At 31.5% G+C, this 21,220-nt stretch overlaps 1 protein-coding gene across 2 annotated transcripts; it reads left to right on the forward strand.

The window, feature by feature from the left end:
- The first annotated feature begins 887 nt into the window (after window positions 1-887).
- Window positions 888-6,499, forward strand: LOC108467595 (probable transcription factor KAN2). Of its 2 annotated transcripts, none has more exons than XM_017768291.2 (6): window positions 888-2,292; window positions 2,427-2,503; window positions 3,560-3,605; window positions 3,690-3,858; window positions 5,016-5,073; window positions 5,828-6,499. In XM_017768291.2, exons 1-6 carry the CDS (start codon window positions 1,644-1,646, stop codon window positions 5,945-5,947), a joined length of 1,119 nt encoding a protein of 372 aa, XP_017623780.1. In that variant the 5' UTR covers window positions 888-1,643; the 3' UTR covers window positions 5,948-6,499. The 2 variants fall into 2 exon arrangements, with proteins under 2 accessions (XP_017623780.1, XP_052874027.1); XM_053018067.1 differs by having other exon boundaries at window positions 5,831-6,499.
- The last annotated feature ends 14,721 nt before the right edge of the window (window positions 6,500-21,220 follow it).

Here is a 21,220-nt window from a genome sequence, read left to right on the forward strand (position 1 = left end):
TCACCACCAATCATTGAAATGGTAATTTATGATGATTTGCACAAGAAAGAAAAGTCTTATAAAGTCGAATCCCAAAAAAAAAATCGAAATTTATTGATTTAAGTGGTAAGAAATTTAATATCTCTTAAATAAAAATTCATATATGAGATTTAGAGAGAGAAAAAAATAAGATGAGAAAGTTTTTACTTGTGTTTCAGGGGTTCATCTGAATTAATTCTAAATTTAATTATAGTCCGGGAACACATTCTAGATTCTAGTAATTAATTATAGGTCCTATATCTAAAAGAATGTATTAATCCAAACTAATTACTAACACATTTAGGAAGCGAGGGGTGTCTGGGGGTTACTACCAATCACAATTTACACTGACATGCTTTAGAGGAAGGGGTGTTAATTTGAGTTTCCGTAAAATTAGGAGGACCATATACATAATACATGCAAGTGTATCTACCCTAAAATTGTTAATTATTATTATTATAGCCTTTTCAAATTCTCACGAGATTGGAAGAGAAATTAGATTAGTGGGGCCCAGAAGTCATATACATACAAACATACGTACCGAAAGTAAAAATGTGGGAATTAGTGGCTTCATTATGCCCAAATGAGTGGTTGGAATCAAGGGTATATATTAATCATACTCCCTACACCATTTCAATTTGAGATTCGTGTCTCATTAATTTTATCATTTACCAATTATTACAACTTTCTCGATTATGAAGAAAATAATAATGCATGTCAAATTTGATGTAATTATTTATTTTATATAAAAAATTAATTATTAAATATTTATTAATATATTAATTGATTTGATGGGATGAATTTGAAAATTGACATGCATCACTAATTACTTATATTAATAAGCAAGGAGGATGAGTGATTTTGTTCAAGATTGGTGAGATATAGTTATGGTTAATGTAAGTTAATAGTGAAATATAGGGAGCATGCAGCAGGGAGTGCGTGGGGGTTATAAAGGTAAGTATGAGTTGTTGAGGGACAAATGCACACGTTAAAGTAAAGTATTATTATTAGTATATAAAAATCTTCTTTTTATCCTCGAAAGAAAAGAAGGGAAAAAGGAAATAAATTAAAGAAGGATAGAAAAGAAAGAAAGGGAGAAAAAAAAAAAAAAAAAGAATCAAAATCCCCTCTATTTAACTTATTTAAGTTTTTAATGTTTTTTTTCTTCATTTCTCACAGCCTAGGAGAGGAGTAGTACCCTATGCTATAACCCCTCAATACGTTCACAAAACAAAAAAAAGCTAGGCTCTATACTTATATTTTACTATCCTCCTCCTCCTCCTTCTTTCTCTTATTGTTCATCTTCTTCAAGTGTCATTTTCTCACATATTCTCTCTCTCTCTCTCTCTCTCTCTCTCTCTCTCTCTCTCTCAACCTGAAATCTTTGCAACTACTGATCAACCCCCCCCCTTCGGATGAAAGAGTTAGTTCAAAACCCTTTTTGCTGTTTGGATCACCCTTAACACCCACCTCTCCTTGTATTTTACTTACTGTTATAGCTGAAGGACACACTGGGAGGACGACAACAACAAGAGTAGCGAGGAGACAAGGAAGGCAGAAAGGGAGGAGTAATTAGGGAAAGGGGGGGAGGGCTAAAAAGTGGTGGTTTTTTGTGGGTGTTAAAGATGGACTTCTTCCCTGCACAACCAGATTTATCCTTGCAAATCAGCCCACCGAACAGCAAACCCACATCCAGAGGTCTCGACTCCAGAAGCTCCATGTCTTCAATGGCAAAACCTGATAACTGCTTTGAGCTATCTTTCTCGAATCCAAGGGTTTCAGACTCCAACTCCAACCACTTCCATCAGCTTCTTCAAAACGGTAGCGCCACCGCCAATTGCAATGGTAATCTTTTCCAGTCTTATCACCACAACCAGTTCCCTCACCATCACAACCAACTGCAACATCCGCTACTGTATCAACATCAGCACCAGCACCAACAACATCAACAAGGGCTAGGACAAGAGTTTGGTTTCTTGAGACCCATAAGGGGAATTCCCGTCTACCAAAACCCTCCTCCTCCCCCTTCTTCTCCTCCTTTTCCATTCGCTCAACAGCCCTTGGATTCATCCTTACCCTCCTCCCCTTCTTATTTGGCTACTACCAAAATTGGTAACACCAGCTTGAACCCCTTTCAGTCTCAGGGATTGATGAGATCAAGATTTATGTCAAGGTTTCCAGCTAAACGAAGCATGAGAGCTCCAAGGATGCGATGGACTACTACACTTCATGCTCGCTTTGTTCATGCTGTTGAGTTATTGGGTGGTCATGAAAGTATGCTTCACTTTTTCTTTCTCTACTATTCACTTTTCCGTCTCTATTTTCACCATTGTCTTTGTTTGATTTAAAGCAAAACGGAGTTATGTAAACACTAAGTCTCTTGTCTTATCTTGTTGTGGTGATTTCAGGAGCTACGCCCAAGTCGGTTCTTGAGCTAATGGATGTCAAAGATCTTACCTTAGCACATGTAAAATCCCATCTGCAGGTAAACAACTTTCACATCCTTCAGTGCCATAATGGTTTTTCTATCCATCTTAGTTGCAAGGGTTTCCTTAAAATGGAAGCAAATATAAATACAACATTGAAAGATGTGGTTGAATTTTCTGCAACTATGGGTTTCTTCTCCAAGCTGATAATAGTGTGTGTTAGTGGGCTGGCGTGGTAGCTTGATGCAGCGTTAATGGTGGAAGTTAGCTGAGTTTGCATATTTTTAAACAGTCAGCATTACCGGAAGATGTTAATAACATTAGATTACAAATTCCAATGTTTCCTTGCAGAGGGTCTCCCAAATCCTCAGCACTTCTTTTTCTACTAGATCTGATGATTCTGCAAGCTAATAAACAGCTTTTTGCTTGGAAGAATGAACCAGCCCATGTAAACGAAAAGAATTCAATTAAAGAGAGAGAGAGCAGCAGCACAGCAGTAGTAAATTATTATCGTTTTCAAAATAATAATAATATAATAAAAAGAGTAAGACAAAGCCCAAGGTATTCAAAAACTCAGTCAATAGCTAAGCCAGGACAAGTTTCTCCCTTCAAATTCATTGTGTTTTTTCTTCATAAAAAAAGTATTTTCTCTAGCAGTGAGTGAGAGAGAGAGAGAGAGAGAAAATAATATATATATAAAGTACAAAGACACTATCATTTCTCAATGATATCTTCTTCAGATAGGTTTCTTTTAACCACCCTCCCTTAACCATGGTTAAATCCTCCATCTTTTACTACTTCACTTCTCTGTATTCACCACCAACGCACATATTTTTATATACAAGCATAAATGCTTTCTTTGCTTGGGTACAGTTTCGTTCCCCTTTCTTTCTTTTCACAGTTCGTACTTGCTTAGTTGCATGCACTGACTAATGCCTACGATACACAAAACAGTTTACTATTCAGTCTACTTTCTGGTTTTTTCTTTACTTTATTTGTCCATCTTTTTAGCTACTCAAAAGGGCTAAAAATGAAGGTAATTTAATTAAAGTTTTATTACCTTGCTCATAAACTAACTCTAATGCTGATTTATTCGATTCATTATTTGGCTGCAGATGTATAGAACTGTGAAGACCACTGACAGAGCAGCAGCATCGTCAGGTCAGTATACCAATATTTGATCATCATTTAGGATTAATGCTGAAATTTGGGTTTAACAAAGAAGTTAACTGTTTAATCAAGCAGGACAAATGGATGCATTTGAAAATGGATCATCTGGGGATACATCTGAAGATATGATGTTTGACATTCAAAACCCAAGAAGATCAGAGATATCAGTTCAGCAGGGAAGATCGTCATCATCAAATGCTCATCAAGACAAAGAGTACCATGGACTGTGGAGCAATTCGTCAAGGTTAGTCTGCTTTGTACTGCAATACTACTATTAGTAATACTAGTTTGGTTAGCCTTTCAGTGTGTGCCTGTCCTTTCTGTTTCATTTGCTTCCTTCTTATATACTGATTGGTTTTTTCCTTTCTAAAAACAAAATAAAAAAAAAGTGACAATGAATGAGATACACTGGGATCGATGTCACAACCACCACATAAACATAAAATAGTACGACCCTTGGGTTTGTTTTGATTTATCATCTTGTATTATTGCCTTCATATAATATGTAGTTATATACTCTAAAACAAGAATTTTAATAGAGTTAAAACGACCAATATGATTTTTTCTTTTAGAAAAATGTCAGCCCCCGTATGTTTGACAAGAACAGACAACAGTTTGTCTCTTGTATATATATGTAATATAAGATTGTTTGTATTAGGATCAGAATTAAAAATCCCATTTCCTTCAATCTCTTCGACTTTACCTTTATTTATATAGGCATTTTCTCTCTCCACCATTACATGCAAAATACAAAACATAGTTACATGCAAAACGCTAGAAATCACGAAAAGAGGGGAGAAGTGAATTAGGTTCTTTGTTCTATCTGTCGACGACAAGCCATCACCATGATGGAGTAATTATAATACTAGTTATTTAGAATCTGAGGCACAAATTGAGATGGTGGAGGTGGGTGTGGTAAAAAAAGGGTGAGTAAATTAAAAAAAAAAGGAAAAGGAAAGCACCCACTGATGGCCTTATCATTCCAAGACTTGAGAGAATCCAAATTCCCAAATGACAAATCCGCCTAAAAAATGGAGATATCTCTTTCCTTAGGATTTTGTGGGCTCGGATATAAGGCTAATAAATGGGTCCTACAAATGGAAAACTTAGTCTCAAAGCTAAACTCACTGGTGGCCCCATTAGTGGAAATATTTATTGTATATTGGTATTAAAGGTATGCCTTTGAACCTTCTTTGTGGTCTGTTGTTGTTATGGGTAATGGGCAATCACATGGCTTTCACTTTATTTCAATCAGCATAAAATGTAAAGTGTGTGTGTGAGCAACAACTATAAACGAGACAGTAAAAGATAGATTTCTTTTCTCAGTTTGCTTTTTCTTCTGCATGCATGCATGGCCTCCACTGATAGCAAATATTCTCTCTTTGTGTTGGTTTCTAACAGGGAAGCTTGGCTGCATGGCAAACCTAATGATTCTCCTCTAAACTTACCATCTCTCCAGGTTCTAATTTCTAACCTTTTATTTCCCCAAATAACCTCCTCTTTCCAACTTTTTTCCTGCATTCTAATAATGCTAATATATATATATATATATATATATTTATATAAACACCAATATAAAATGAAAAAGGTATACCAAAAAGGTGGACCCAATTTTTTTCCTTCTTCTTTCATGGAGGCATGCACATTTCTAATTTGCATCATTTCCTGGTTTGATTTTTGAAAACGTTGATTCTGAATCCTTGTTTTTCAATGTTCTTAAACAGAAAGCAAAGCCCCAACTCAAGGTGGCTTTTAGTCTTTTTTGTTTTTTTTTTTTAATGAAAAGGAAAGAAAAAGAGCCGGGGTAGGTGTGGGTGTGTGTGTGTGTGTGTTGGGGGGGGGTTATGATTGTTAAAAGTTCCTTTTTTGGTTCTTTGAAGAACCCTCCCTAGCTCAGGCCTCATCATCAAATTTACTTAACATGCATTTATCATAAACCCAATCCTCTTGACCCATATCAAGCTCATTGGTTTGACCTTGAAACATGCATGGTTGTAGATGGGGTCAAATTATGACTAATGCACCAGGAGAGATAATTGTAATGCTAAAGAATAGTGTCGGGAGTGGCACACAGGAGAGGAGCTGTACCAGGCTTAGTACGCTAGGCTATACTGTTCAAAATGAATGCTAATGCATAAAAACTAGTAGCGGCTAGTAATTCATTGCTTTTGATGATTTGCTTTATTATTTATTTTATTTAATTTTGAGTGCAGAAGGATATGGATCCAAAGTGCTTAAGCTATGAGAGAATATCAGATGTAAGCTCATCAAGCCTTTCAGAGACATGCTCCAAGAAGCCTAATTTGGAGTTCACATTGGGGGTTCCACATTGATATAGATATAAATGATTTTATATATTAGGATGTGTACTGCTCATTTTGAAATGATCATATATATCTCTGACTCCGAAGAGAGGAGAAGGGGGAGTTGGTGAAGAGAATCAGGTACCCTCTCATATTATATATATATATATATATTAAAAAGAATATCAGATTATGAAAAGAAAAAGAGAGCAACTAAAGACAGACAAAGAGACAAGAAAGACAGAGCAACAAAAGGAGAGAGGGGGATGGCAAAAGAAAAGCACACGTCCTTCCTATCAAAGCAGCCTTGAGAGATCCATATCAAAATATTATATTCCTACGTAAATATGAAATCTAATTGATTTTGTATGTTTTGCACTTAGTGACAGAGAGAGAGGGAGAGAGAGAGCGAGAGCGAGAGAGAGAGAGAAGAAAGATGAAAAAGATAGAGAGAAAAAAGAGAGGGAGAGAGTGACCCCTTTTAACTATCTTAAAAGTATGAACTATATTTGAAGTGATCCTTGGTAATTGTAATGGAGCACTTTACATTTCTAATATAATTTTTAGCTTATTTTTACCAAAGCCTCAGTATGGGGTTTATTTGGCCTCTCTTTTCTTTTTTTAAAAGCAATTTTACATGCTTTACACTTTGTAAACAAAGGGGAAAAAAGCATTAAAAAGTCTTTCAAGTATAATATATGATCTCAGAAGTAATGATAGTATTTACCTTCAAATTTGTTGGGTAAAATACAATAAAGAAAGAGGAAATGAAAAGGGTAAGTTTTGACGCCTTTTCTCCAAAAATCACATATATCAAAGTTTATATAGAAAGGTATAGTCAAAAGCAAAAGCAAAATAAAAAATAAAAACTAAATAAAGAAACCCTTCAATTTCGAATTAGTCGTTTTGGTTCCTGTGGAAAGTATAGTACATGTTTCTATATATTTTATCTTTTTATTAAAAATGGATAAATTAGTCTATATATATTAAATTTAAAAATAAATTAGTCATTTATGTTTAAAAATTCATTCATTTGTATTATTAAAAGTTAATTTAGCTGACAGAATAATTAGATAGTGACACATGATGTGCTATGTTAATATATGGGGGCAAGCTTTAACAATAAAAATGAATGAAAATTTTTAACAAAAGGATCAATTTGCTTATTGATTTAATGTATAGTGATTAATTTGCCTATTTTTTTAGTAGAGAAGTCAAAATGTAATCGAACTTTTAATACATGGGCTTTTATAGTACTTTTGCCTTATCATATACCTAAACATTGGGAATTTGATGTTTATCTACCCTAAAACTTTTGAAATGAAATTACGTTTTGAAATGAATTTGTATATCAGATAATGACGAAATTCTACTCCTTTGATAGCTGAATAAAGAACAATGTTCATCGTAATCCTCGTTGTTTGTCATTGGCACTTTAAATTAAGAAAGGGAAAAAAGCCATAGACTTTGATGTTTAGCTTTTCAAAAAGATGATTGAATGTCTAATTGCCGAGAGGAAGCTTCCCTGAAAGTGGTACCTACAAATTCCTCCCAATGGAGAATTATTGCTTTTTATTCCACATTTTTAGCTAGGGTTTTGGAATTTTCACCCGTCTTGTTCCACCAATTAGATATTCCTCTATGTTTTGCATGGAGAATTTTATTAATCCTTTTTATATCTTCAAACATAGACCCAAATTTCCTTTTAGAAAAGAAAAAATAGATAGACTAGACGATCAAAAATTGAATATTTTTCCTTGTAGAATTAAATTTCGAAAATATGAAGATGACACTTGTGTTTTGAGAAATGTAAAAAATTCGTATAACAATTATTGGGTTTATTTTTTAAAAAAAGAGTTGAAAAACTCCTTTAATCACCAAAATAGAAGAGAATGATTGGAAAAGAGGGTAGAAAAAAAAAGTAATATATATATAGAGAAGATAGGGAATTTAAGACAACAACATCTGATCTAAGATAGTCTTTTTGTACAGAAAGATTCCTACCAAAAAAATTTGTTCTCTAGTCAGATGTTTCCTTCTATAAAGCACAAAATTTCATGCCTTTGGTTTCATACCATTAGGCTTCAATAATTTTCAATTTGTGAACAAAAGGCTCATGTTCTAATGTTAGCTTTACCAAGTTATTATAATAACCATGGATAGCGCGCGCGCACAAAAAAAAAAAAAAAAAAGTCCAAAAATTTGTTGTTGGGTCGCAATCGTGGATCCCGCAACTTCGAAAAGACTAAAGTGCCTCTACGATTAAGGAAGACATGATGAAACTAGTTTCTTTATCAAGTTAATTTTGTGGTGAATAATTAAGGAGTTTTGTGTCATTTTATGTGTTTGCTTTGCCTCTTATACCAATTGGTCCACTATTGTTGCTAGCAATCTTGGGTCTCCTCCGAGATTTGGCAATCCCATAACAAGTAAAGGATACAAGTATGGCAGCTTGAGATATGCAGGATAAGTGCAAGACAAAGTGATATTAAATTGGGAACCATAGTGGGGTTTTTTTGTAAGTTAAATCCACATGGACTTTCATGAGAATATATATATATATATATATATATATATATATATATAATAGGATGGTCCAAAATCTAGAATTGTACAATAATGTCATGCTTTTCTTTCAACCATTATTCCTTTACTAAAACCACGGCTTTCACTTAGCAAGGAAAGGTAACATTATGTTAAATTAAGCAACACTTTTAGAGTTAACATTAGTTGGATTTATTTAATTAAAGCATCTACTAAATAGGGTAACTTCTAAATCTAACTCTTTGTAGCTTTAGTGGAAAACTTTCAACTCAGGGTTGTTTTATTGTCAAATAGCTAAGCCTTTTGTTAGATATTGCATGTAATGTTACAACTTTTCTGTATGAGGTAAAAAGGAAAGAAAATGGACAGTGGGTAAGTCATAAAATCCTTTGGAAAAAATGGAATCATCCTTTTAACCCCACCAAGTTAAATTTTTAAAATAAGAAATGAAATTGGGTCTTAGATCCAAATTTATTTTGGCTTTTAAAATTTTTAGACCCTCTAATACTCGCTTTGCTGAGGTTTTACACAAAGGTGGGGGGGCTTTGGGTTAAAGCTTACAGGTCCCAGTGACACACGAGAGAGACACTTGCATGTTCTCTGCTTTTGAAACCCATATATGTAGCGGCAAGATGTTAATGGAACAGACAGATTACCAAATCAATTTTTAAAGGTAATTATTAATTGCTCCCACCAAAAAAATAAAAAATAAAAATAAAAGACCGAGTATATAAGAATAAAGAGACATAATGGGAATTAACTTTAAGCAGACAACCCATCAGAATCAAATATAAAGTGATGGCCATAAAATCAAAGCAACCAAAAGTTATTTAGTAGGAATTTAATTAATTAGCTTTTCAACCTATATAACATCAATTCATGCTATTTTTACCAACAAATTTTAAAAGTGATTGATTGTGCTCCCCCACTAATTTTTTTACTTCTTCTAAATCACAATTTTGTTGTAGGAGATTGGTGAAATTAATAATCAAAGCATTGATGGTTTCATTTTTCAAGTTTTTAAAACAAAAATGGCTTTAATTCCTCGTGCAGTCCAATACGTACCTCCTTAGCATGGGATTTGGCTTTATCTTTTGCTTTTTGCATGGACAGGTGAATGACTGAATACCCACTTGCAAACTTGATATTATTATATATTTCATGGTTTTTTTTTTTAAAAAGAAACAAATTTATTTCTTAAAACTAAGAAATTTGTCAGTCTTTGCTTTTCGTAGTCATATGGGACAATAAAGATAGCAGTAAAAATGGTCCCCAGCAGTCGTGTGCCTCCAATGGCCCTTCTTCACCAAAGAAAAATAAAATTAATTAAGAGTTTAAATTTGTAACATCATGATCGTGCTCATGATTTCCATAAATATACTTCTCCCATTTTTTCTACCTTTTAACTTCTTTTACGACAGTTTTAATTAATTGATTAAAACATTTAATTAAATCTCATAAAATTATAATTAACAATTAGGAACTGTTATATGTCTAGAATATTTTGTCTCAACTTTATCTACAACTTCTAAAATTATATAGATATCTTAATTGGTACAACTCTTCCATTTTTCTCTCTTAATTTCCACAATATAATTAATATAAATGCACTTCCCCATATTTTTTATAATATAATTTATATATAAACATCTTCTCAATAAAATTGTAATTTATTAAATTTATTTTTATTGACTTTAGTGGTAAATATTGAACCTTAATCACTATAATTAACAGTTTAGTTTATAATCACATCATATATTTAGTCTGTATATATAATCACTATTTCATATGTAGATATGTATCTGATCATAAGATAATTATTTATATTTTTGAGGCATTTTTAGGTATGCATTTTATTATTTATGTTCGATTTTATAGCCACTCCTCCCAACAATTTTGTTTTTAGAATTTAAATCCTGTTCTCCAACTCAATTGGTAAAAAAGAAAAAGTTAAAATTATTGTTTTGTTAAATATAAAGATAATTATATTATTTAAATATTTTATAAAATAAATATTTTTTTCTGTACTCTTAAACGAACTACCTAAAAAAATCATTTTCTCAAAAAAAGAAAAAAACTATTCGTTTGTTTGTTTCTCAAAAACTAATTATTATTCATTAACTTCTGGTTATTAGAAAAATATATATCCACCTTTGTTAAAATATTATTATTTCTTGAAATGTAAAATTTATAAATGAAATATATTTTTTTAAAATTTAATTTATATATAATATATTATATTTTCATACGTGTGATAATTTCTAGTCGTTAATTTTTTCGGAGATAAACATGTTCAAGGGGTCAGACCATATGCCCAAGCTTAAAGGTGCACTTGAAATATAGGAGGACTTGGATAAAAAGTATGAGAGTCAAAATAAACTTGGGAGTTAGGGTCCTTTAAAATGAGCCGAGCTTGGGCTCCAAAATTAAAAAGCCCGAACTTGGCTCTTTTTCTACTTTATCATATATATTTATATAGTATGTAATTTATATAAAATTAAATTAAACATATAATATTATAATGTAAACATTAAAAGTTACGTTTAAAATTTAATAAATAAACTAACCAAAAAATAACAAAAGAAAATATTAAATTAAAACAATATATTTTAAAAAAGAAATAATAATAATAGAAATAGGCCCCAATCAAATATAAGTGGGCTTAGGCAAAACTTGAGGCCAATATTTTGAGCCAAAACGGTCTTGGACAAGCATGGAGTGTGATAATATCACTACATAGGCTTGCCCTAACTCAGCCCATTAACACCTGAAGATTTAGTTAGTTCACATATAAAACATATGTGCATATTATCACTAGTTTATATATGGATATGCATGGAAATGAAATAACTTTAAATTTTAAAGGCAATAACTAAACGTATTTAAAACTTTAAAAATTTATACATTCTTTCTCTCTCTCTCTCTATATGTTAAAATTGAATAAAGTTGTTTTTGTCATTTTCAATTGAGTTGGTGTTCAATAAAGGCTTGTTTAGTAGTGCTTAAAAAAATAACACATTTGGAAAAAAAGTTGTGCTAAACAAGTTGTTTTTGGCTGAAATTTTTTACTTTTAAAAATACTTTTGAAAATCACTTCTGAAAAGAAGAAGAGAAAATTTTTAATTTTTTCTCTCCCAAAAGCACTTTTGGTACTTAATTACTTTTTCACCCTTCCAATAACATAGTACTTTCCTTTCTTTTTATTTTTCTTGGTGCTTAATTACAAATGTGTTAAAATAATTAATTAAAATAAAAAATATTTTTAAAATAATACAATTGTGATAATATCTAATTACAAATATTTAATGGTTATATTTAAATATTTAAAATATAGTTTATACATTCTAATTAAATTTTATAAATAATTAATATTTATTGCTTAAAAATATTTTAAAATTTATATTTCATATATTAAAATATTAACAACAAGTTATAATAAATTTTTTATATTCTTACTAAAATATAATAATATTAACTAATTTAAACATTATTTAAATGCATATTTGTTACTTGATAATAACATGTCTAAAATGGATATTTTATTTCTCAAAAGCACTTTTGATAGCAATGCTAGACACTCAAATATTAAACCAAACTTTTCAAAAGTATTTCTCAAAAATACTTTTCCACAACACTTTTAAAAAATATTTCAAACTAGCCCTAACTCAGCTCTAGGTTTTATATAAGTGTAGAGCATATATTATTTTTGCTATCTTAATTTCCATTTTAAACTTAATTTTAACAATTTCATTCGTATTTTTTTTAAATATATCAAATTTAGTTTTTCATATAAGCTAATATATATATATATATATATGTGATCGGCTACGTGAGCATTAAAACATTGAATTTATATAATAATTTTTAAAGCCCGATTTTACTGCAAGCGTACAGGTTAGTTGTAATATTTATAGTGTATAATAAAACACCGAAGTATTCCAAGGATCAAAGCCAAATGAATAGGGGATTGAGCAATAACTAGCATACACAATAGAGTCTAAGTGGCTACTAATATGATTTTATAGTACGATAGTCCATAAAAAATGATTTTACAAGAAAATTAAAGATTCTACCCTAGGGACTAAATTGCAAGAAATGTAAACTATAGGGACTATCCAACAAATAACTAATGGATGTTGGTTGGCTTCAATGTAGTTCACAAAATTTTGGACTGGGGACATAAATCGCTTAAATTACTAAGTGGCTTCATTTTATCTTCCGATCTCAATTTTATCGACTTAGACGAATTAGGTCCGACTTATCCTTGAACCTTATCGATTAATTCGGGACTAACGAATGGGTGCACGACAAGATTACTTTCCAATCTCACTTTATCATCCTTTAGGGGCGTCACTACCTAAGTTCTTAGTTCTATTCAAATTAGTCTAATTTGTTACAATTTAGTCCTTTGTTCAAAGAGTTTAGGTTATCCACACCTCCATCAACCAACCTCCTTAAAGGTTTAGCTACACATGCTTAAAGTGAAGAGAATAAACATAGTAATGGAAAACAATGCAGCCATGAAAGTAAAGCTTGAGAAAAATATAAAAGTTGAGACTTTTATGTAAGAAAACTTAAATAGCATGAAACCAAAAGCATTTAACAAAGAAATCTAAAGCAAGAAACATAAAAAGACTAAACTTTGACAGATTTAAAGCAAAATAAACTGAAATACATTAAACTAAAGCTTAAAGAGTCTTGAAAGCAAAGTATAAGGACTAGAAATGTAAATAAACCTTAGCTACAATGTTAACCAACTTAACTAACATGAAGAACAACAAGAACAAAAAGTAAGTACAGAAAAACAAACTTTAATCTAAGATAGTAGAAGAGAAAAATAAACTCTAGAAAAAGTGCAGAGAAAACTAAACCTAAACTAAGCTAATGTATATCTCTCTCCTAAGAAATTTTTGGCTATTTTGAAGTATATTCTGATGACTTTTTGATACCAAAAATGCCTCTACATGGGTCTTGTGTGATTGGTGGCTGGGTAGACAAAGGTTGCCCTTTTTGTCCAAGTTTGTCCTTCTGACGAAAGTGATATCACAATACCAAAGAGGAGGATATCACGATATCTCGAGCAGTGTTGAAACTTGAGGTCTTCGTTGGGAGGTGGATATCTTATTCGGCTTGTATTAGTTGGATCAGGAACAAAGGTACACTGTTGGAAAGACAATTGGGTCCCTAGAGTTGGTCCATTGATAGTGCATGTGTAGGATTTGAATAAACCAATAACTAATTGTATGCTCAAGGACATGGTAATAGACGAAGGAACATGGAACATAGAAGCGCTTAGAGATAATTTACTAGAAGAAATAATACAAAAAATTGTGGACGTACCTCCACCAAACCCTTTAGCTAGGTTTGATAAAGTTTGTTGGGATCATGCCTAAAATTGGAATTTTTTTTATCAGAACTGCATATCAAATGTTACAGAAAACAGATGGAGTACACAAGACATTAGCTGGAAGGAAATCTGGAAGTACCAAGGTCCACATCACATCCATTTTTTCTTGTGGTTGGTTTGCAAGCAACGGTTGCTCACAAACTCTGAGCTAGTACTCAGAGGGATAGGTCAAAACACATCCTATTCAATCCGCCACAATAACATAGAAGATATTTTACATGTGCTCAGAAATTGTCCAGCAGTTAAAGAAGTGTTGATAAATCTCATACCTAGAAGTTGGAGATCCCAATTCTTTTCAAGTAGTATCTTAGATTGGGTGGAGACAAATTTAAAAACTAGTGCATGGTTGCTAAGAACTGAGGCTTTTTGGGATACTCTTTTTGGCTTGATAGCATAGCGCTTATGGAAGAAGATGAACTTATTCATTTTTCAAGGTTTAACATGGATCATAACGGAAACTATTAATATATCGTTATGCTGGGCAAGACATTACATCGCTATCCAGGCGTGGGATTCATCTAAAAATTATAATGAAGAGTCAAGACAAATATTAGGAGAAATTTTAAATTAATAGGTAGGTATAAGTAGGATAAGGATTATTTAATGTAATTATTATTTTTCACCAAAAAAAGAAAAAAAGGGGAAAAAAGGCATTTGAATAACAGTATATTATCAAAAAAGAGGAACAACAAGTTTGTAGTTATTAATTAAGAAAATATTACATTTAAAAGCACTTCATAGTTAGTAAAAAAATAAATGTGAATTTAAGCGTATTTAAACACATATTTTCTCCAATTTAAGAGTTGGAGAAAGGGTTATAAGTAGAGGTAAATATTGAATTTAAAAAATAAAAAATAAAAATATTTGTCAATATTTTATTCAATAAGAATTCATTAATAAAAACAATTTAAAATTAAACTAATATTATCAAAATAACAATAAAAAGATTAAAAAGATTCATGGTTAATAAAATTAAATAAAATTATTCAATGTTTTTATTTTTATAAGAAAAGAAATTAAGGACATAGTAATTAAAATTACAAGTTATCAAAGGGGTAAAAATACCATGGAGGTCTTTGTACTAGGAGTCAAATTGCATTTTGCCCTCTTTACTCGAAAAATGAGCAAATTAGTCCTTGTACATTAGGTCAAAGAACAAATTGGTCATTCTATTAAAAATTTCATCCACTTTTACCGTTAAAAATTAGTCTTTATACATCAATATGAGGTGTACGTCTCATTACTTGATTATTCTGTCAGTCTCACAAGTTTTTAACAATAGAAATAGATGAAAATTTTAATAGAAAGGACGAATTTGCTCTTTGATTTAACATACAGAGAATAATTCATCCATTTTTTGAGTAAAAAAGACTAAATGCAATTTAACTCCTAGCAAAAAAAAACTTTCTTAATTTGCAATTTACTTTTGAGTTTTTGAGTTGGTACTAATTATCTAAAAACTTTAAATGCCAATGTATCCAAAGCTTTCTTATTCACAAAGTTTTTATAAAAGAAATACGACAAGAACACTAGTTCGCTAAATTATAATTATGAAACTTACTAACATCTCATTAATTACTTAATATTAGGTTACTTATTTTCCAAATTTTGATTTTTTTTTAAATATATAACTTAATGTCTTAATTCTTTTCATACAACTTATACACTTTTGGTGAGAGCAAATCACAACTATGCATACATTACAACTTGAACCCATAAGTTATAAGATGAACATCCATTATCAATAGGTCAAACTCCAGGATTCTAACTTAATGAGTTAATTATATACTAACTCATTAGTTTTTACCATTTTCAATAAATAATTGCAAAAATTATGTATAAAGATAATAAAAATTTAAATATAAAATAAAAGTCTGTTGATTTTTGTCAGTTACATATTCGTATAGTTGTAACTAGACGAAGTTACTACTACTTGTGAAAATTAATTGTAAAATCCAATGTTTTTGGAACCAGACCAATGGTCGAATCAATCAAATTGGTTTATCTAGTCTAAATCAAATAAATTATTGCAAATTCATTAAAATTGCAATATTATAAACTTTTGTTCAACTAATATTTTAGCCCAATTCAACTAGTTCGTACTGATTCAAAGATAATATTTTTTTAATAATTTTTATAATATTTTAAAAAATTTAATAATTATATATATAAAGAAGTAATAATCACCATTTCTATAATGTTTTATTGATCTGCCACAATTCGTTGTGGCAAATTGGTCCTTTCCAATACATAGTGAGTTCGTTTTCTAGCAAATAAGTAATGTTTTCATTAAGTTTCTATTTTGAGTACTTAGTTAATAAAGTGAGTAATTTGGAGTGTTTGATGACCTTTTAGGCCGATTTGGGCTTAAAGGAGGACTAATGTGCTAGTTGTGTGTGTAGGACCCCAACTTAAATTGAGGAGTGAGTGGACCACTCCTTATGTTGCAACACGTTGCTTGTATGTTGCAACACACCTTTTAGACTACCTAAGGAGCATATTGTCATCCATGTCGCGATAAACACCAGAGGATGCCAGGACACGCATCAGAGGATGCCACGACGGAGCCTTGAACGCACCATAAAGGAGTATACTGCCTTCAATGTTGCAAGACAGGCTTAAGTGTGTTGCGACACAACTACGATGAGGTTAATTAAAACGTTAAGCGTGTTTTCATCTGCAAAACTTCAATTAACTATGTTTTGTCATCTATATTATGTCTAAATGAGTCATCTAACATGACTTCTATAAATAAGGCTTCCCTTTGTTTTTTACTTTAGTTCTTAAATTAGGGTTTTGTTTTGTAAATCTTCTATCTTTAATTTCAGTTTAAGTTTATTATTCATGTAACATCCCATTTTTAGTCAAATTGGAATAGTGATTTTGGAATCACAAATCCGAAGTCAAAATAATTATTTTATTTTTATTTTAATGTTTAGAGAATGATAAAATGATTGTGTGAAAGTTTCGTTTAGAAATTTTATCATTTGAGTGTTTAATTTGATAAAAAAGACTAAATTGCGTAAAGTGCAAAATTTAAGTTCTTTGAGAAGAAAGTATCAAATTGCTATGGATTTTTATATATATAGCCTTAAATGATAATTAAACCATTAATAGTGGTAATGGACATTTATGGACATTATTAATATGATTTACTTAAGGTTATATTAGTAAATTATTAAATAAAACTAAAATAAGTAAAACCAAAATCCAATTTATTTGTCCATGTTCTTCCTAGTGCCAAAATTTGAAGAGAAGAGAAACCATTTTTAGGGTTTGAAGCATTCGGTCACTTGCAAGCTTAATTGTAACTTCGTTTTTGTCTCATTTTTAATGATTTCTATGTTTTTGAGTTCATTGCAGCTTAATTTAGCTAGCCCAGGGACTAATTTGAAAAATTGTTAAAGGTTTAGGGTTTTGCCATTGATAAATGTTGGTGTATTTTGATGTTTATTGGTAGAAAATGCATGCTGTTGTTAGATAAACAATATTTGTAAAATGATTTTTAGTAAAATGTCCAATTAGGGATTAAATTGAGAAATGTTGAAGTTTTGTGGTTAAATTGTGAAATAAATGAAAAACATGGACTACTATGGACCTAATTGAAATTTGGCTAGCATGGGTTTTGGTTGAATTGCAAGAATTTGTGATTTTATGAAATAATGACTAAATTGTAAAAATGTGAAATATTAAGAGCAAATGTGTAAAATTGCCTTAATGTATAATTTGGATTAAATTGAATAAAGATATTATTAAATAAGTTAATTTTGATTGTATTTAGATCAAGAAAGGTGAAATACGGATTTAGATCGAGGAAAGAACAAAGTTTCAGATTAATTTACTTAATTTACCGTTTTTGCATTCGAGGTAAGTTCGTATGTACTAAACATTATTATATTTGTGTTCTAAATACTTTAATATTGTATAAATTGTGAGTATGACTCTACGGACATGTTCAACGACAATTCAGCAAGTATAAAATCCTGGTTGAACCTTAGGAATAGTTTAGGATACGAATGACATGTCATTAGGGGTTATGTGATTTGGGTGCTGGTCCGTACGTCCTGCCGGTGGCTAAGTTATCCGGCATGTGTTGCTGATACTCGTCAGCTTATGTAAGCAGCACCGTGTAGCTTCGTCATGACTGTCAGCTTGTGTGAGCAGACTCGTTAATAGTTCGAGAGTGAGCATTATATGTGATACGAGATTGAGATAGCTTCGGCTATGTTTGTGACACTTAGGGTGCGAGATTCCTGAGTATTTGATAGTATTCCAAATGGTTCAATGGGTAAATCAAGGATAAGGATGAGCATAAGATCGATATAAGTCTGTACAAGTATGTATAAGAACTGTATAAGTATTGAATCGATGAAATTTTAGAAGTTCATATTTAATCTTGAGAATGAACAAGTGAAAGGTCTGTGAATCATTAAGAATTATGTTATGTTCTGTTTAATGATTAGATTGTATTTAATGATAAGTTAAGTTTATTATCATACGAGCTTACTAAGCTTCATAGCTTACATTGTTTATTTTTTTCCATGTTTTACAGTGAAATCAAAGCTAGCTCGGATTTGGGAATCATCAGAGACTTTATCACACTATCAAACTATCACTTTGGTACTTTTTAACTTTAAATATTTGAGTATATGGCATGTATCGGTACTTTGGTCATTTTGGTCTATGTGTTGGTAATGAATTTAGTCATTTGAAATGGCTTGTAAATATTAATAGTTTGGTTGGTTTGGTTGGTTTGGTTGTGTATACATATGTGCATATGGTTTTGGTTATGTGTTTAATGATAGATATGTGATGTTAGTTGGTATTTGGTAATTAGGGGTGCTAAATGGTTGAGAATTGAATTTGGTATGTTTGTGAGATTAGGCTAAATGATGTATAGTTGAAAGTGATTGTATTGTTGATTGAGATTATGAGTTTTTGGTATGAATTGAATGGCACATTTTGGTATTAATATGTTTGGTATTGGTTGGCAGTGAAATGGTAAAAAATATGCTTGTTTGAGGTTTGTTGAATGCCTAATTATACCATGTTTTTGTGCTAATTGGATTGGTTTAGCTGCGAGTAAGTTTGGGTGGCAAAATGGCTTGGTAAATAGCCTATTTTTGTCCACACGGGCAGAGACACGGGTATGTGTCTCAGCCATGTGCAATACATGGTTTTGTTACACGACCGTCTGTCCCCTGGTGTTGAAATAAAAATCAAGTCAGTATGCTCCACACGGCCTAGCACACGGGCATGTGACTTGGTTGTGTGGCATAAGTCAGTACACCCTACAGGTTTGGCATGGCCTAGCACATGGCTGGCACATGGGCGTGTATCGCCATTTCTAGGGCATATGGGCTAGTCACACGAGTGTGTGTGTGTTGGTCGTGTGACCCAAGTCAGAGAGCTACACGGGTCAGACACGGGCTTGGACACGGCTATGTGATCCCATTTCAAATGTTCACACGTCCTGTCACACGGCTGGGACACAAGTTTGTAAAAATTTTCTAAGTTTTTCCAAAAAAATTTTGAGTTATCGGTTTAGTCCCGAACCACCCCAAATGCATGTTTAGGGCCTCATAGGCTCATTTTAAGGACAATGTGATTGACATTGAATGATGATTTCTTGAGATTTGAAAGTGTACGTGATATGTATGTGTAATTGTATTTTATGTCCGGTAATGCTCTGTAGCCCTATTCCGAGTTGAATATGGGTGAGGGGGTGTTACAATTCAATTGTTCGTGTTCTCAGATCCCGATTGTGAATCGTTTAATTTCTGCTATGGAATTTAAGTTCTTGCGCCATAAACATTTGGATTAATTTTCTCTTTACTCTTATTTGTTCTTTGACGTTTTTTATATTTGAATTCAAATTAAGGTTTATAGTTATGAGATATATGGGTAACTAGAATTTGAGGGAGATTAATGAGCGAATGTGGGAATAGTTAACAACTGTTTAAGGTTTCTTATTGGAATAGTTGGCTCGGGTTGAGAGAGATTAAACCCTAGACCTGACAATGTTAGGAAGTTATTTAGGTAGATGATGTCGAGAGAATAGTTTACCAAGCATCACTTAGTTTGTCTAGACTTGAACTGTGAGGTTGAGAGATAAGTAGTTATTGTTGACTAGTTAGGTTAGTTAGAAGCCAAGAGGTAATAACTAGGTTATTTATATATATAATTTTTTTATAATGTTTTACTAACTTTAATAAGTTTTTTATAACTTTAAAAACTGTCTAGAATGAATATGAAAAATGATGTTCAGATTTGAATAAACTTGGATATTCATTTATCTAGATTCATCTTAAATTTGAATTTTTAATAATTTTTATTTCTTCAATTTTTTTTTCAGAAATGGCGGTGCCAGGTCAACAACTATTATTGAGTTGTTGACATGGATTTTCATCTTAACATCACAATTGACCAATTCAACTTTTGTTAATGATCAACTCAGCAAGACCATTAGGATTTAATGGCCAACTCTTAAAACAAACAATTGAAGGGCTTAATTGATGAATTTTGTCAGTTGGAGAGCTTAATTGAGTGTAAAAGATTCGGAAGGGCCTAATGGATATTTTTGGGAATACTTCAAGGGCTTTTTATATCATTAAGCCTATAATATAATATAATTATAGTATAAGATATTATGAATTATAACATACACAATATAATATTACGTAATATAAGAAAGCAAGTTATAACAATAAATTTGTATTATGATATCATTATATAAAAGTAAATTTGATTATTACATTAGAACTAAAATATAAGTTATAAAATATGAAAATTATTTCAATTTGTTTAAACCTATTTAACCTAGACAAATCTAAATTTGAGAAAATTTGAACTCGAAAATTTTTGAATCTGAAAAATCCAAGTTCAAGCCTAAGGAAATTTGAGTCTGAGTTGATCTAAGCTCGAAAAAAGTTGAGCTCAAAATAATCTAAATCTAAAGATAGCCTGATCTAAGCCAAACCTGTTCATAGGCATGGCCACCTGCCTAGGCCCGAAAAACCCGTCCAAAAATTAGAGTGTTTGGATAAAATACCAGGTCCAAAAATGTAACGCCCCAAAATATTTGTTTATGTTTTTGTAATTGTTTGACACAAATATTTGTTTGCTTTAGTGGTTAAGTGTTCTGAGTGTCTGTGAGAGGTCCCAAGTTCAAGCCTTACCTTGGGTGAATTTTGGTATTTTCTGATCCAAGCCTTACACTTCAGGAGTAGGCTTATAATTAGTTATTTGTAAAACCATATTAGTAGGAGCTTGTTGGTTCAAGTGGTAAGGGAGTTGGTGTGTTGGAGGTCCTAAGTTCGATTCTCTGCACTGGTAAGGGCATTATTTTTGCT

Source organism: Gossypium arboreum, chromosome 8 (assembly GCF_025698485.1).
Source record: "Gossypium arboreum isolate Shixiya-1 chromosome 8, ASM2569848v2, whole genome shotgun sequence".
Taxonomy (NCBI): Eukaryota; Viridiplantae; Streptophyta; class Magnoliopsida; order Malvales; family Malvaceae; genus Gossypium; species Gossypium arboreum.